Here is a 16473-nt window from a genome sequence, read left to right as displayed (position 1 = left end):
GGAATGTATTTCTAGTTGAGTTTCATCCCAAAGGAATTCTCCATGCCCCTCCCTGGTGCAACCAAAGCGCAGCCAGTGGAGGTAACAGGAGAATCCCTCCAAAAGCAGGATCACAATCCTGCCCCAGAAGCACCCTGGGAGCACCTGCAAGTCCCCTTAGACAGCAAGAGCTCTCAAAATGGTGCTCCTTGGGGATTAATGTTGGGAGAGCAAGCTCTAGGTTCTCCACCTTTCCCTTTCATGACAAAGGTTTCTCTTTGGAGTGAGGATAAGCCAGGTGAGGCTCTGGGCCAGGCAGTGGTGCCACCTGAGAGCATTCCCTCCTTCCTCACAGGACCTGCAAAGCCCTTCCTCCCCCAGTTTCAGGGCAACCAGGACTGAGATGGAAAAATCCCTGCACACGGCAACCAGAACTCGATCTCTGAAGTGGTGGAGCGTGTGTATTAATGCCAGGTGAGATCTGGCAAGCCAAAGTTTGTTTTAAATTTCTCTTTAATCACTCTTACAGTTTGGACTTTGAAGTCTAGGGAAGTACTTTTTCTGGTTTATGCCTCAGATGACATGGAAAAAGATATTCCACCTCCAGTACTGGAATATCATTTATAGATGTGTAAATTCATAAAGCTGTGCCTCTAACAATTTGCCCACATGGAACCATCCCAATTTGCAGCAACTGAGAACTTGACTGAAAAAGAAAATAATTAAAAATAATATTTGAGGCATTTCTTTGATTATAATTGCCCCAGAATTTCAGGTCTAGCTATTTCAGAATATAGGATCTTTATCCAGGCTATGTGCAAAAGAAGGGCTGGGAGGACAGGGAGAAGCTGAACATACACATCTTTGGAAAAATATTTAAAGAAATAATGTCAAAAAGTGGTAAGGTTTGGAGGGGTACAAGAGAATGCAGATTTATTTGAGCTCTGTTTTTCTGCTACAGATGTTCTGCTAACTAGAGCAGAGATGTTCAGAGACCACATATTGGCTGTAAAATTCTAGGACTGCGATTAATTAAATGTCTGCTGCTCCTCATATAAACTGCACTTGAGAGTTTTTCAGGCCTTCTACTCCTCTGAAGGAACAGCTGTAGAATACATCACATACATATCTTGCACCCTTAAAATGTATTTTTATAACAAGTGTCATTTTTTTTTACAAGGAAAGTTTAACATTTTACCCTTCCTCTGATTATCTTGCTGCTGTTCAGAAAATAAAATAAGAGAAGGGTCTGATGCTTATTCTGCTAACATGTGATACTTCCTGCAGAGCACTGCCTCCACCCAACATGTGTTTTTAAACAAAATTCATGGTAGGTTCAATGGTCACAATTATTCACTTGTGTTATGGCTTATGTGAGTCCATTTCTTGCAGCAGCTGTTGGAAGGCGACGACTCCATTCCAGTCTGTTCTCCAGGTTAATGCCTGAAAATGTAAGAAATGCAGTTTCTCCTTCTTCTCCTGACTGGACAATCCATCTGCTGACCCCTCCCCTGGATACCTGTAAGACATGTACTTTTATTACATGATACATCTTTATTTATTTTATGTTTAATCTTGTGGAAATCTCTTTTCCTTCTCCATGATACCTAAAAAATTTGGTTTCTAGCCAGGCCTCAGACACTTTCCTATTTTAATTTGATACGGTACCCACAAATTCACAACATTCTTGTGTTGTTACAGTAAAACAATACAATATTTTAAAAGTGCCCAACCCACTTGAACTCCACACCCCTCGTGGCTGTCTCTTCAGCCCTGACAGAAAAATGAAGCTGATGGTAAATGTAAAATTTTCAGCCTACTGGAGCTGTTATACCCTTGATCCACTGCTTGCACATGTCACTTATAAAAACATAACCCCCAAGCAAAGGCTCCTTTGCTCCCTTGAAGATGTCATGGACCATAAAGAAGCAAGTTAAACATTTTGCCTTGAAGCCACAGCTGTTCACACCAAAATCACTAGCATTCCTGACCAACTATGACTGCTTTAAGCTCATGGTTTTGTTTAAACTGAAGAGCTTGGCCAGTTACAACTGCTACGGGTAATGGACAAATGCAGGGGTGGCTTGTGAGGGGCACAAAGGTACAGCCTGGCTAATGCCATCCAAAAAAAAAAGAAGAACAGCCTATGTCTTCCTTGTGAAAATACTTTTTGATTGCTTTTCTGAGATAGATGCCACTTGACCTTTAAATAAATACTTGAATACTTTGTAGGAATACTTGAATACTTTGTAGGAACTTTGTCCAGGACTCCATGGAAATGCCAACTGTGTGTGGATGGAATGTCAGCCATGGAGATGGGAGAGGGCACAGCCCACAGCCAGCTGCCTTTGCCACAGGCAGGAGCAGAAGGATGCAGGAGTTACTTCAGTCTTCAGGAGCTCCCAACACACCTGGTGAGACTGGCAGGAAGGATGCACCAGTAATAGTGATGTCTTATTTGTCAACCACAAATCAACATCACCAAGCAAGCTAAAGCCACTCAAAACAGCTGCCAGGAGAGCTCCATCTGAGTGGGTTTTCACAGCATCCAAGCCACAGAAAGAGACCTGGTCCAAAAAAGGTAGAGTGTTGCATATGTTGCTGTCCTAGGATGGGGGTTTAAGGCTGTATAACTTACTCCAAGTTCTGGAATATCTAGTCCTTTCCAGAAGACTAGCCTAAAATATTAATCTTTAAGAATTCTTGACAAAATTACTCATAATGAGTATTTTATTTACTAATGAGCCTGTTAGAAATAAATTTCTTCAGTGGTTTAAATCATCACTGAAGGGAAGCTTTAAGATGAGCAGATTTGAGCACTGTGATAATCATGTTTGCATTGTTAAAACTTCTCACAAGACCAACCAACCACTTCCAAGGATGAAACACCCACAGTTTCTCTGGGCAGCTTGGTCAAGTGCCCTACCACCCTCAGAATATAATTTTTTCCCTAATATCCAATCTAAACATCATTACTTTAGATTTGAAGCTGTCTCCCCTTGTCCTGTTGTTACAGGATCTTACAAATAATCTTGCTCCATCTTTCCTCTAAGTTCCCTTCAGGGACTGGAAGGCTGCATTAGGTCACCCCAAAGTCTTTTCTCTCTAGGCTGAACAATTCCAGTTTTCTCAGCCTTTCCTTATTAGCAGAGTGCTCCATCCCTCTGATCATCATCAAATTAAAATTTCTTATAAAGTTAACAGAGAGACCCTCAGGAGAGACAGAGCTGTCCTATGTTAAGAATTGTGTTTCTACAGGTTGATTTTTTTAATGGGATCTTACCCAAACCCGGATCCATTCCCAGCTATAGCCCTATGTTGATCACAAGTCTATCAAATGCTGATTTTTTTGTATTTAAAACATGTCGTGCAGGGGAATTTCTTGGATTTGATTCAGCCTTCTTATAGTTTTATAGAACAAATGTTCCTTCTGACAGTAACTGCTGCCTTCCCTGTGCAATGACACAGAAATGCCTGACAGTCCTAACATCAGAACAATGAAGACAGAATTATTTAATTCCCAAGAAGGAAATGTTCCATTAATGGTGAAAGACAGGTGCTGCTGGGTAGGACATTCCTGCTAGGCCTTGACTACTTCTCAGGGGGCTGTAGGCAGACACAGGACCTTGGATTCATGGTTTTCTAACCCCTTCTAATGTTCCTGAGCATTGAAAAAGAGGTGATGTATAACAGGACCTTTTTATACAAAATTGGAAGGACACCTGGATAAAATCATTAACAACTTTCCCAGTATCTCCACATCTCTCAAGCTACTCCATCATGTGAGTGTTTATAATGCTTACAGCCAAGTTTCTTATGTAACTAAAACACTACAGGATCAGGAATCCCCTGCTACCCAGGCTGTTATTTGCAGGATCCTAAAGGGTTTCACAGACAAACCCAGGGGGTGAAACACAACTTGAATGACAGCAGCTTGTAGCTCCCAGAGACTCCAGAGGATTGTGTCTTCTTTCATCAGGATTGAATTCCATCCAAAGCGTACAAGACTTGTGTTGTGCCTCAGAGCTAATTGAGGATTTGTGGCTCCCTATCTCTCAGCTGGGAAAGGTCAGCCTTGAAATTTCCAGGTCAGAAGTGTTTGACAAGGATTTAGTGTCATCCACAACTTGGGACATGCTAACAGGATTTCTTGTTTAAAGGCAGTGCTGTAACTGTAAAAAGAGGCTAAGAGGGCAAAACTGTGAGGAAGGAGATGATTCATTCCAGTGATTTATCCTTCCACTTCCAGGCTCTCAGACTAAAAGATGGTCCCTCTCATTGCATGAGGCATGACTGACCCATCTTTCCACTATTGCACTGCTGTGCTGAGTTATTGCAGTTTTGAAATGTAAACAGGACAGATTTCCTAATCTGTGGGGTAATTTGCACAAAATAATTTGTTCCTTCCTGGGAAGCCTGGATCCTTGCTTGGTGTAACAGGGCAACTCAGCCAACTTTTTCTGTCATTTGGGAAATCAAAGACAACTCCAGAGATGAGCAGTGGGACTCACCATTTAATTATCAGCAGCCCTTCTAAGCATTCCTGTTTTTCCAAGGTTATATGGCTGGACAGTTGGAATTAGGCTGTAGCCTGGGAGAACATTACACTGGCCTCTTGTGCACCATATGCCTTTTCATTGACAAACTAACACTTCTTTAATGAGACATGCTGAGGTTGTTATCCAAAATACATTCCTTATCCCAAATCTCCTCTCTAGCACCTCTCCCAGGGGTATCTGGGAGTTTGGACCCAGACTTATTTGCCAATTCAGGGCTTGATCAGGTCCCAGTGAAGTCAATAAAAGTACTGTTGGTGCTGAGCAGACATGCATTAGGCTCAAAGGAAAAGTAAAACCCATCCAAGAAAATTAGAGGTTCTTTTTTCAATCAAAATATGTCCTCTCTTTGTCTCTCCCTTTAATTTTTTTCACTGCTGTTTTAACTTTATAATGAGTTTAAGTAACTGACAAAATGTTTAAATTTTTAAATGTTGAATAGTCCTGGCCCAATGCCCCAAAAAGTTAATGTGACCTCCCTAATACATAGCTCTTATTAATTTTAAAACTTACTGACTCCAATCAAGAATTTTTGGGGATGATAGAACACTGAAAAGTAGAAAAAGAAATACCAGGAGGTTGAGAAGTGAACTTCAGTTCGCAGGCATCACCATTTCCGGAAAAATGGAAAAAGGAGAATGAACACTGGCAAAACTTTGGTGAGTTAAACATTTCATAAGCACAACCTCAGGGTTATGTTAAAGTAATCATTTACATGGGAATATTAATTTTTGAAGCTTTTGTGGCTTTAGTTAAGCTGTTCCTTAGAGAAATGGTGGACTTGCAAAGCAGCCCCTGGAAGCTGCAGGGGCAAGTCTGTGCATCCCAGCAGTCATCCTGACCCTGCCAAGCATTACAGGTGTGCACATCATTTTCTCCTGGACAGAGTGGTCAGGGGTGAGGTGCTGTTTGCAGGTGAGGATGAGGATGGAGACCTGCATCCCTGCAGAGTCCTGCAGCCAGAGAGCATCTGTTCCTGGCTCTGTCTTGGGACATGGAGAAGAAACATGGGATAAATAAGCCCTTTTGTTTGTCGGTGTGGGGTCTGGACCTCAGCAGGGGGAAATCAGTCGGAATCCTCGGGGGTTCCCTTGCTCTCACCTTCCCAGAGCCCTTCCAGCCCATGACCGAGCTCCTGGCCATGTCTGTTCAGTCCACTGGCAGTGCTGAGGGGCAAAGGTGACCGCAGCCACCTGCCCTTGGCGGTGTCCCCGCTGCAGCCCCAGGCGGGGGGTGGCAGACGGGGGTCAGCGGGTCTGTGTGACAGCGGGGGGATGATCGAAGGGTCCGAAGGTCAGAGCAAGCACTGCCTGCTCCCCGCCCACTCTGCGATCGCAGCCCGCCCGGGTGGGTGACAGCTTTGCCGGCACTCAGTGACAGGCGGGGGCACCGCGGCTGCCCAGACAAAGAGGGGAAGTTTGGCGCTGCCCCGGGACCGAGCGGGGACACGGCGGGACCCGGGGGCTCCGTCAGCCCGGCAGAGCAGCGGCGGCTCCCTCGCTGGAGCCGGGCACAGACCTCTCCTCCTCCTCCTCCTCCTCCTCCTCCTCCTGCTGCTCCCCGAGCTCTGCAGCCGCAGCCCGGCAGGACGCGAGGTAAGCGGGGACATCCCGGCGATTCGGGGCAAACCTCGCGTTTTTCACACACAGCACAAACATCTCTCTCCTGCCGGTCTCTCTGTGCCGTGCCCCCGGCTCCCTCCGGCTCCTCTCCTCTCCCGCTTCCCTCTCTCCCGCTCACTCTCGCTGCTTTTCTCCTCCCCCCGAAGCCGCCCCCCCTCCCCCTTTCCGCCTCCCCTCAAGTTTCTCCTTCTGTCTGATTAAATGAGAAGGAAGTGTGGGAGTGGTGGTTTTGAAGCTCTCCCTTTAAGAGGCAGCCTGCAGTGACGAATTGTTGAAATTGCCATTGCAGGATGGCATTCCGCTATAAATTCATTGTTCCACCTCCTCTCATCTTCACATTTCTCTCCCTTCTCCTCTTGTTCACATCGACAGACTGGGGATAACAACAACAACAACAGGAAAGATACAGGGAGGGGGCTTTTACAGAAATCCAGGACGTTTTCCGCTTCTTGGGCTTTTTTCTTTTTTTCTTTTTTTCTTTTTTTTTTTTCTTTTTAACCATCTCACCGGAGACGATCGAGGCGGTTTTGGGTGCCTGAATTTCTTCTCTCTCCTTCTCCTCTTCAAAACAAAAGAGGGCAAAAGAAGGAAAGGAGCCCACCGGAGCCCGAGAAAGTGCCGAGTCGCAGCAGACCTGCCCCTGCTGCTGCTGCTGCTGCTGGTGATGACTCGGTGACTACAGCAGAGAACTACAAGAGGAGTGGGAAGTGCTCAAACTTCTCCACTTGCCGGCTCCGAGCCGTCTCTCCTCCTTTTCCTCTCTCCTCACTTGGCCTCCCCGGCAGCAGCAATTTAGATTTTTTTATTTTTTTTTTTCCCTCTCCCTCTCTCTCTCTCTGTCCTTCCATGTGCTCCCGGCTCTTCCCTGCAGAGAAACACAAAGTTCACACGCGAGCGGCTTTTGTTGACATTTTTTTCTCTCCCACTCACACTTGACTTCGGGAGCGAGAACTTTTGTTTTCTCTTTTTTTTTTTTTTTTTTTTTTTTTTTTTTTTTTCTTTCCCGCATCTCCCCTTTTCCTCCCCCATCCCTCAAACCACGCCGGCTGCTTCCACCGCCGTCTCCCGTTATTTTGCCATCACTATCACCGCCACTCTGCCCATGCCGGCGGCGGCGCTGCCCCGGGCCGGGGCGAGGATGCTGCTGTGGCTGCTGTGGCTGCTGTGGCTGCTGGTGGCCGCCCGCGCCGCGCCGCCCGCACCTGCCGAGCCCGCCCGGCCCCCCGCCCCCGGGCCGCCCCGCGGGGCCGTGCGGCGCCTCGACCTGACCTACGCGGGGGGCGGCAGGGCGGGATACGTGCTCTACGCCGGGGGACAGCGCTTCCTGCTCGACCTGGAGCGCGACGGGCCGCGCTGCCGCTACCGCGGCACGGTGGACGGCAGCCCGCGCTCGCTCGCCGTCTTCAACCTCTGCGGCGGCCTCGACGGCTTCTTCGCCGTGGGCCGCGCCCGCTACACCGTGCGCCCGGCGCGCCGCGCTGCGCACCCGCAGGCCGCGGCGCGGATCTACGGCGAGGGCCCGGCCCGCGCCCCGCACGTCTTCCGCAGGGACAGCTTCAGCTTCGAGACGGTGCCGGCCCGCGCCAGCTGCGAGACCCGCGACCCCGCCGGGCCGGCGGGAGGGGACGGGCGGAGGCGGCGGCGGCGGCGGCGCTCCGTGTCCCGGGCCCGGCAGGTGGAGCTGCTGCTGGTGGCCGACGCCTCCATGGTGCGCAAGTACGGCAAGGGGCTGCAGCACTACCTGCTCACCCTGGCCTCCATCGCCTCCCGGCTCTACGCGCACGCCAGCCTGGAGAACCACGTGCGGCTGGCCGTGGTCAAGGTGGTGGCGCTGGGCGACAAGGAGAAGGGCCTGGAGGTCAACAGGAACGCCGCCACCACGCTCAAGAACTTCTGCAAGTGGCAGCACCAGCACAACCGCCTCGACGACGACCACGAGGAGCACTACGACGCCGCCATCCTCTTCACCCGCGAGGTAGGCACGGCCCCGGCCGCAGGCATTGAGGAGCTATCCCTGGAGCCTGGGGCGGCCGGACCCCGGGCAGCCCGCTCGGCTTTGCCCCGGGCTCGACTTTGCCCCGGGCTCGCCTCCCCGCTCACGGATCCGGCTCCTCCGCCGGGCAGTGCAGCATTTCAGGGAGCGGCACCCAAGCCCAGCTGCCGGGGATGGCAGAGAGGTTGTGTGTGTCCCCTGTGCTGTCACCTCCCCCGTGGGTGCACCAGTGCAGCCCGGTGGGGAGGTAGGGCTCAGCCTGACATCTGTTTGAGACATGACCTTGTCCTGTCCATCCCTGTGAGGTGTGTAACACTCGGCTCCTCTCGCTCTGCAGAGGTGGCCCAGGTGGGAAGGGCTGATAGCACTTCCTACCCTTAATTAGTACCCCGACAGTCCTGCTGGTGAAAGTGGTGGAGAGCACCTTAGGAGCACAGACGTCCTGCTTGTGGAGCACATCGGGACGCTATTTCCAGCCCCACCGCACTGGGAGCCAGCAGCACTTGTGGTTCGAGTGTAGGACGTAAATGCAGACCGCAGGTAAACAGAGCTGCACAGGCCGGGCGAGCTGGGCTGGTGGCAGGGGGCTTCAGTCCCTGTCCTGTCCCCTCAGTGGGCGCCCTGATCTGCTGTGGGTTGGGTCTGCTTGTGTTGCCCATGCAGAGCCGTGCCTTGTTGCCCCACGCTGGGTTGTTGATTAATTGCATTGCCAGAGGTCGTTAAGGGACATTGCTCTGGTAGACATGTGGCCGAGTTTATGCAATGAAGTTCTGTAAGAATATCCCTTCGGCGGTTTGGGTTTGGTGTTTTCTTTTTTTCCCTTTCCCCAAGTACGAAAAAAAATAACTGCATGACTTTCCGTTCATTTGAGTTCTCCGGCTTTGCTACATCGTAGGAGCCTGCCAAAAAGGATGCTTTGGATGGTTTGTGGAAGGAGTTGCTCCAGAAGGGGGAAAAAAAAGCGCCTGGCTTGCTTTTATGGCTGTAAATAGTTGAAACATTAGGTTCTGTGTCAGGCATCACTTGTACAACAGGAGCCCTTTTTAGCAGTTTAAAGCCCATCAGTGCAATTTGCAAGCTTTCATTTTTTATCACTATAATCCGAATGAAAGCAGGCTACCTAGACTGGGTCAGAATGGTTTTGGGTTTGCTGTAAACGTCTTTTCTAATGGTGCTTATTAAGCCTGGGCCAGAATCCATCACTTCTCTCTGAAGAGTGTTTCTCTCTGCCAGTATTCCCACTTATTTCCCTGGGTTATATATGGCAATTCAGAAACGCTTAGGGTGGTGACTGTGAACCTTAACATCAATTATTAAAAGTTAATTTGGGTTGAGTTGGGATGTGGCTTTAAATGCAGTTGCTTTACAGATGCTTAGCTGTAATTCTTTGCATGGACAGAATAAGAGGGTGCTGCTAATCAGTAATCCACTTTCAAAGACTCAGGAGCAATGCATAGAATTACCTCTCTGGGATGTAAGTAGTGCTGAGAATAAACAAATCACCACAGTTCCTGTGGTCTCCTTTCACTCTTAAGATGCAAATGTTGCTTGCACTGCTACTCAGGGCTGCTTCATGAGGAAAAAAAAAAAAAAAAAAGCACAGGCTTGTGTTTTGGTTTACATTTTAACAGCTCTAACTCTGGGATTAGCTGCTCAATGCAGTTCAGGACAACTTAATCTGCTTTAATGCTTTGCTGTGTGCACACGGACATTGTTTGGCAGGATTTGACTGAATTAAGAACCAGACTGGAGTTTCTTGCTACATGTGTTCATGATGTTCTTTGCAGAGAGTGTGTGTGAGCCCACACGATTTTTATATGCTTACCCTTGAAATGTCAACATGCATCTGTTTGCTCCCTGTGGAATGTAAACACGAAAAGGGTTAAAGGATGAAAAAAGCAGTGGAGATGTTTCCTGGAGAAAACAGCCCCACTTTGAACTCAAGGAGAGATTTTTTCCAGTTTAGCTTTTCAATGAGAGTGGCAGCAGTTGGCAGGAGAGCACCACTTTTACAACTCTGTTTTGGATGGATGAAGTTGGTTGCTAAGCTACAAGACGCCGAGCCGTGGCTGCATGTTTTGATGGGCTCTGAATATCGTCATGCTGATTGCTGAACATCCAGATGTCTCTTTCTAAGTGCCTTGGGTTTCAGGCATTGGGCAAACGTGTGAGGTACATTTTCCATGGTTGTTTACTAACCGAGGCCACCTTGAACTTCGTCGACAGAATAATATTTGCACATCATTTGTCAGCTGAATGCATGGCCTCAGCTGTATGGAATTGGTTTTGTGTAGATAGAATCTGCATTGTGCATGGCTGGTGCCATACAAATCCCTAATATAATAATTATCTTTGTTCCAGACTGACATTTGATTGGATGGGGCTTTTTTGCATCAAAGGAGGGCTTTATTTGAGTTCCTTATAAAGGAAGAATCCCGACAGAATTCAGCAGTGTTTGCCTCATCCTCTTGGGTTGTCTTTACTTTTTTAAAGATAAATTGCTAACCGCTGGTAGACTGGAGTGCATTGGCAGCGCTCTTTTATTATTAAATTAGTAGTGGTTCACATTATATAAGTTCAAATGATGGCTGTCATCATCATCATCATTCATATGAGGAAGTACTTCCCATGTAAAAAAAAAATAGAAGGAAATTTACTGATTTTGAGTTAAAACAGCTACTTACTTCTGGTCATGATCTGTATTTAATTGGATAAGGGCTTTAAAGCAATTATCCTGCAGATCACAGTAAATCAGTATGAACGCAAATTCAGTTTGGGGTGATACAGGCAACATCTTAAAGCTGTTTTTAGGCTTTGTGTTGCTTATCAGTGATGGCAAGGGTCCATTAGCTGCAGTGGGTCCTGTTTGGTGGGTCTCCAAGGAGCACTAGAGTTACATGTCTGGCCGCTGTGAGAACCTTCAGTGGACACAGAATTATCTGTCACTAAATACTGCAGAAATCTAGCTGGGTTCCACAGCAATTATTTAAATCTGATAATGAGAAGTGTATTTTCCCAGTGGTCCAAATCTCTCATTTTGACCCATGAGGAGCAAGATGGAGCATGACAGAGGTCTAACTTGACAGTACGAAAACGTGATAATTTTCTGATATTTCCAAATTTCCTCAAGGCAGCTTGACCATAATAGCCTTAGAGAGTACATGGGTTCCCTGCTGTTGGACTGACTACTTTGTGGTTGAGTCCTTGGCAGCAGCTTTAAATCTTCGGGCCACATGAATCCTAAAACATCTTCCATGGAATATGGTGGTGTAAGGATGCAATTTTGGTGGCCAGGTGAATCCTCCACCCCATAAAGAAGTGGCTGTGTGGTGGGAAGGAGGAAGAGCTTGCAAAGCCCTCTTTCCCTGGAGATTAGATCACTTGTTGTCCATGGCAGTGAAGTCAACAGCAAATTTAGAATTTAGTATTTCGTCACTTGTTCTCAGTGGCAGTGAAGTCAACAGCAAATTTAGAGTTTATTCTGTTTCAGCCTTTTTTATATCGAACAGTTTGCTGGAAGCAGATTATCTTCAGATTTTTATGGGTGCAACAAAATGCCAGATTATTTGTCACAGTAGCAAAACAGATTAGATGGGACTTGCAAACTGCAGTTGAACTCACAGTTCTTTTTCTGAGGTCCAGCCTGCTCTGCAGTTATCCTCTAGGATTCATCCAGTCTATTTCATTAGTGGCCCTTAGTTAAATTTCAAATGAACTATTGAATGCATTTGGACAAAATCCAGCTCTCTTGCTTTCCCCCAAGTTCTGAATCATCTGAAGATTAAAATAGATGTTTCTCACAGTAGATACAGACATTAGGAGCAAGAAAAAAATCCTTTCCTAAGTGCTTGTTAGCATCATCTGTGATAGTACCATCATGCCTGGCTCGAGCAGAGGGTTCATGCCAGAGCCAAAGGCCACTGTCCTGCCTTTTTCCACACAGTAATTATATGGGGCTGGTGTGTTTGATTTAGTTTCACTGTCCATCTGGCAGTGCTGTTGAAATTTAACAGCAAGCTTTGTATTATCTCAGCTCTGTAGATGATAGTTTCATTGCATGGAGCACATGCTTTCTTTGGCTCTATTTCTTTCTTCTCTCTTTCTTTTTTTTTTTTTTTTTTTTTTTTTTCTTTTTTTCTGTTATCATCTTCCAACATTTATTATCCCCTAGTAGTAAAACAAGTCACTGTACCAATGGTCAATAGAATAGATTTCACTGTTAATTATTATTACTCTGAAGAAATTGTAGTGTGATCTGTATACCAGTTTCATAGTGTTTTCACCAATCTGTTGCACATCTAATACATTTAAATAATGTCCCTAGGGAAAACAAAGTGGGACATAACTGATAGAGGAGAAGTTTGATTCACCCTGATCTGGAGGGATGGTGTGGAGTTTCCCCACAAAGGAACTGTGGCTTGGGCAGCTTAAATCACACATTTTCACTTGGTCATCAGTCACCAGTTTCATAACTGAGACTTCTGCTCCTCATGCAGATTCCAAATGCTTTATGTGCATTTTTGTCAATATTTTTAAATAACCTGTAGTTTGCCTGACTGTGCTGTGTTTTTTGGTTGTTTTTTTCAAATGCTCAAGCCTCAGGTTCATATTTATCATGTGAACCCCAAAAACAAATTACCTGAGATTTTAAGCTAAACTACTGAGGAAATATATATGGGTTTTGTTTTGGTAGATATGGCAGGTATCACCATTGTGGTTTTCCTCAGAAGGGAGCCAGGCTTTGGCCACCCTCTCAAAATGTGGCCAGTGAGTCTTCCCTCGCCCAGAATCCTTTCTGCTCATGTGAACACCACTTTTTCTAAACCGTGTGTGCCACTCCACATTGCTGTGACATCAATGAAAGTCTTTGCAGAGAAGCTCCTGGAAGGGTGGATGTGTGTGTTCCCAACACCACCTCACCCCACCCTCCCTGCCCAGGCCTGCGGTGGGAACGCTGCTGCTGCAGGAAGTCGGAAAGTCGTGCTTAATTCCTTCCTCTGCTTGAGGGATTTTAGGTCTGTATCGCCCACCTCCCAGGAGAGGTCCTTAACCAGGAAGGTCGTAAGCTGTTCCAGGTGTTAAGGAAACTTTCCACCCCTCTGACCAAAGGTCTGTCACTGTTTAGTGAGTAATTCATATGGTGAGAACGAGAGGAATCGTGACCTGAAGCTGCTGAGTGGAGTGTGGCGCTTGGAGCAAGGTGGTCTGGGTTCCTCAGGCACGGAGAGGAGGCCATTTCTGGGATTTACCGCAGGCTGTTCAGTGGGAAAGGGGAAAGATGAGCACTAGGGACCAAAAATTGGGTCCCTTCACTGACTGCACTTCAGCTGCAGCCTGGGCTAGAGAAACTGGGCTCAGGGGTTGCTCCAGGAGGTGCCACAGCTCCCTGTATGCATGGCAAGAGCCTGGTGTTGACCATACAGTGCTCTCTTAAAAAATATGCTTCTTGTTGGCCTCGTCCCTGGAAGGAATTGTAGCTGGATCACTGGGAAAAGACTTTAGCTGATGAGCTGTTGCAAAGAGACCAGAAGAGCAAGTGAACAGAACTGTAAAGGTTTTAGCTGTGCTTTACAAGAAGGTGATGTGCAGCATGGCCTGGTACAAAGCCTCATCCTGTGGGTGCCTCTCATTCTGAACTGAAAAGCTCTGTAGGCTTGGCTTCCCTCAGGGGCAGAGGTGGAGAAACGTGAAACATCTCAACCCCAATAAGCCAAGTGCCCAGCTGTTCCAAACTGTGGAACTGTGATGCTTTGGGGCCCACAGAATCCCAAAGTGCCAGCCCTGTGAGGGGTAGGTAACTCAAAAGACCTGAGGACATGTTCTTCTGCCCTTAAATCCCACCAAACTGTCCACGTTGGGGCTCACATCATATTTTGGATCTGGTCAGCAGGCTCTGACCTAATACCAGGTTTCACTAAACAGTTTATTCTTGTATTGAAACCTACTGTAGAACACATTTCAGGTGAAATAAACTCCCTGCTCCAGCCAGGACATGGTGACAGTTATCTCCCTTCACAACAAGGCCATGTATACATGGCAACCAGCCAGCTGCTCCTGATGGATTTAGAATGCCAAGAAAACTTGGCCTCTAATGAGCTGTCTAATTAACTACTAGACTTGTGATGTACAGCTTAGTTTTACTAAGCCATTCCTTTGCCAAAGCTTAACATCTCTTGCCTCCTGCATAGCGAATGCATTTCCTTGTCATTCTTCTGTTTTGGAACTACTGTAAAGCAGCTCAAGGGCCAGGCTGCTTTCCTTCTTCAGAAATATCAAAAAACATTCTTTAAAGTTTCTGCCACTGTTTCAAGGCAATTGAGCATCCATGTCTGAGTAGCTGATGAAACTTTCTAACAGAAGCAAAAAAAACCCCAAAGTGAAATAATCATTTGGAACTGATTTTATGTATCACCAGTCCCCTCTTTCCTCTTGCTTTAGCTGGAGTATAAAAAGTTGAGGCTACCCACACAGATTTTTTAAGATTGCATCATTACATTGAAGCCTGTTTTCAGCAAAAAATGAAAATATTTTCCAGGGAAATAAAACCTTCTACTGTATTCCCAGAAAGTTATTTCATGAAAGTAGTAGACTGCTTTCCAGGACTGCTTAGGAAAGCAAAAAACAAATGTAGCTATTGATTCTGGTAATGAATAATCCATAGCCAGTGTTTGATGGGTAAGCAGGCATGATTTTCAGTAACATCACTTGCAGTCAAGCTCTTTGGAAGCTGGTATTGGTGAATTGACCCAAAAGCAAACTTTTCAGAATATTTGTCTCAGAGATGCCACTTGATAGGCTGCACTTCTGTTTTTAGTATATACTATGAAAAGAAATATATTCCAGTTCAAATCACGCAGAGGCAGGAGAAGTAAAGAAGTGAATGAGACAATGAGAACATAGAGGAGCCCTCAGTAATCTGCCTAAATGGTTATTGGTAATAGCAGCCTCAGGTGTATATGAGCATCCTCAGGCAGTCACCAAGGGCTGGAATTGGCAGGGAGAACCAGGATGCTCAATCCATGCTCTGCTCAAAGCATAGCCATGGCATGCCCTGCTCTAGCAGCAGATGGGCAACCCACAGACATCCCCATAGCAGCTTCTTACAAAGGAGAAGAACACATTTCCTGTACTTGTTTCCAGAATCCTTTACAAGCCCCTCTGCTGCTTCCCAGCTGGGATTTGGCGGCAGCTGCAGGACTCCCACACCGACTGCTGGGGTCACAGGGATGTGGCCACGGCGCTACTGAGGGACCAGGGCTTTGCTGTAGCACTGCCCAGCACTGTCTGAGCCCAGGGTGGGCACTCCTCTCCTTTCTGGGGATGGCTGGTCCCACAGCATCTGAGGACACCTGTTTGCCAGCTGTCCGTGGGGAACTGAAGGAGCTGGGTGATCTTACATAGAAGCAGTTTGCAGAATCATGTCTTTCCTGCTCTGGGATTTTCTAGGACCAGCCTCTGGTACAGCTCTGATATCTAGGGAAGCCATTGCAATGCAATCCTGTGCACAGCTTTTGAAATGCTGAGGTGAGATTATGGTAACATCTCTGCCCTAATGTTCCATGCTTCTCACATCCCATCAGAATTAGCTCCATGGAAGTTTACAAGATTGCCTGCTTAGAAAAATTTTTTTTTTTTTTGTTACATTTGTGTCATCAAACCTGGTGAATCATTGTGAAGTCTGGCTGTGCCTGCTGGTGTAAATTCCCATCTTAGCTGCTTCTTGTGTGTAAATGGGAATAAATCCTGACTGGCACGAGGCATCTGGGTGCTGATACCATTGTGCCCACACTGGGAGCAGCACTGATGTCAGTACCTATGTAATAATGACACCCAAATACCAGAAAAGACTGAGTGACATAGAATCTGCATGCAGAGACAAAGCTTGAATTAATGCAGTTTATACTATCTTGGCACTGTCAACCTGTCTAGCCCTCCCTCAGTAAGCTGCTTTCTGTCTGATTTATGTGCTTTTCAGTACTTGTGTAAGAATTTCAGTTCAGCTGCTTGTCACATTCCTCTGTCACAGAATCACAGGATCAGTCTGAGATCATTGAGTCCACCCTATGAGTGGCCACCACCTTGTGCTAGACCATGGCTCTGAGTTCCTCATCCAGTCTTTTCTTAAAACACCTCCAGGGATGGCTGGGCAGCCCCTTCCAATGTCTAATCACCCTCTCTTGTGAAGAAAGTCTTTCTAATGTCCAACCTAAACATTGAGCTTAGGAGACTGTGTCTCCTTGTCCTATTGATAGTTTCCTGTAAGCCAGAACTGAGCCTGAAATTTCTCCTCCATATATGTAATACTGCTTTGTATTTTTAGCTT

At 46.7% G+C, this 16473-nt stretch overlaps 1 protein-coding gene across 1 annotated transcript in view; it reads left to right on the top strand.

Moving 5' to 3' along the window:
* Positions 1–6337: 6337 nt before the first annotated feature.
* ADAMTS5 (ADAM metallopeptidase with thrombospondin type 1 motif 5) overlaps positions 6338–16473 on the top strand; it is a 36627-nt gene continuing 26491 nt past the window's right edge. The window contains exon 1 of the mRNA XM_083854678.1: positions 6338–8132. Coding sequence (XP_083710804.1) covers positions 7260–8132 — 873 coding nt within the window. The 5' untranslated portion in view covers positions 6338–7259. The remainder of the gene's footprint in view (positions 8133–16473) is intronic.

This window comes from Zosterops lateralis, assembly GCF_965231275.1.
Source record: "Zosterops lateralis genome assembly, chromosome: 2".
NCBI classification, from domain to species: domain Eukaryota; kingdom Metazoa; phylum Chordata; class Aves; order Passeriformes; family Zosteropidae; genus Zosterops; species Zosterops lateralis.
Note: the sequence above shows the minus strand (reverse complement) of the source record. Positions and strands in the feature narration are given on the sequence as shown.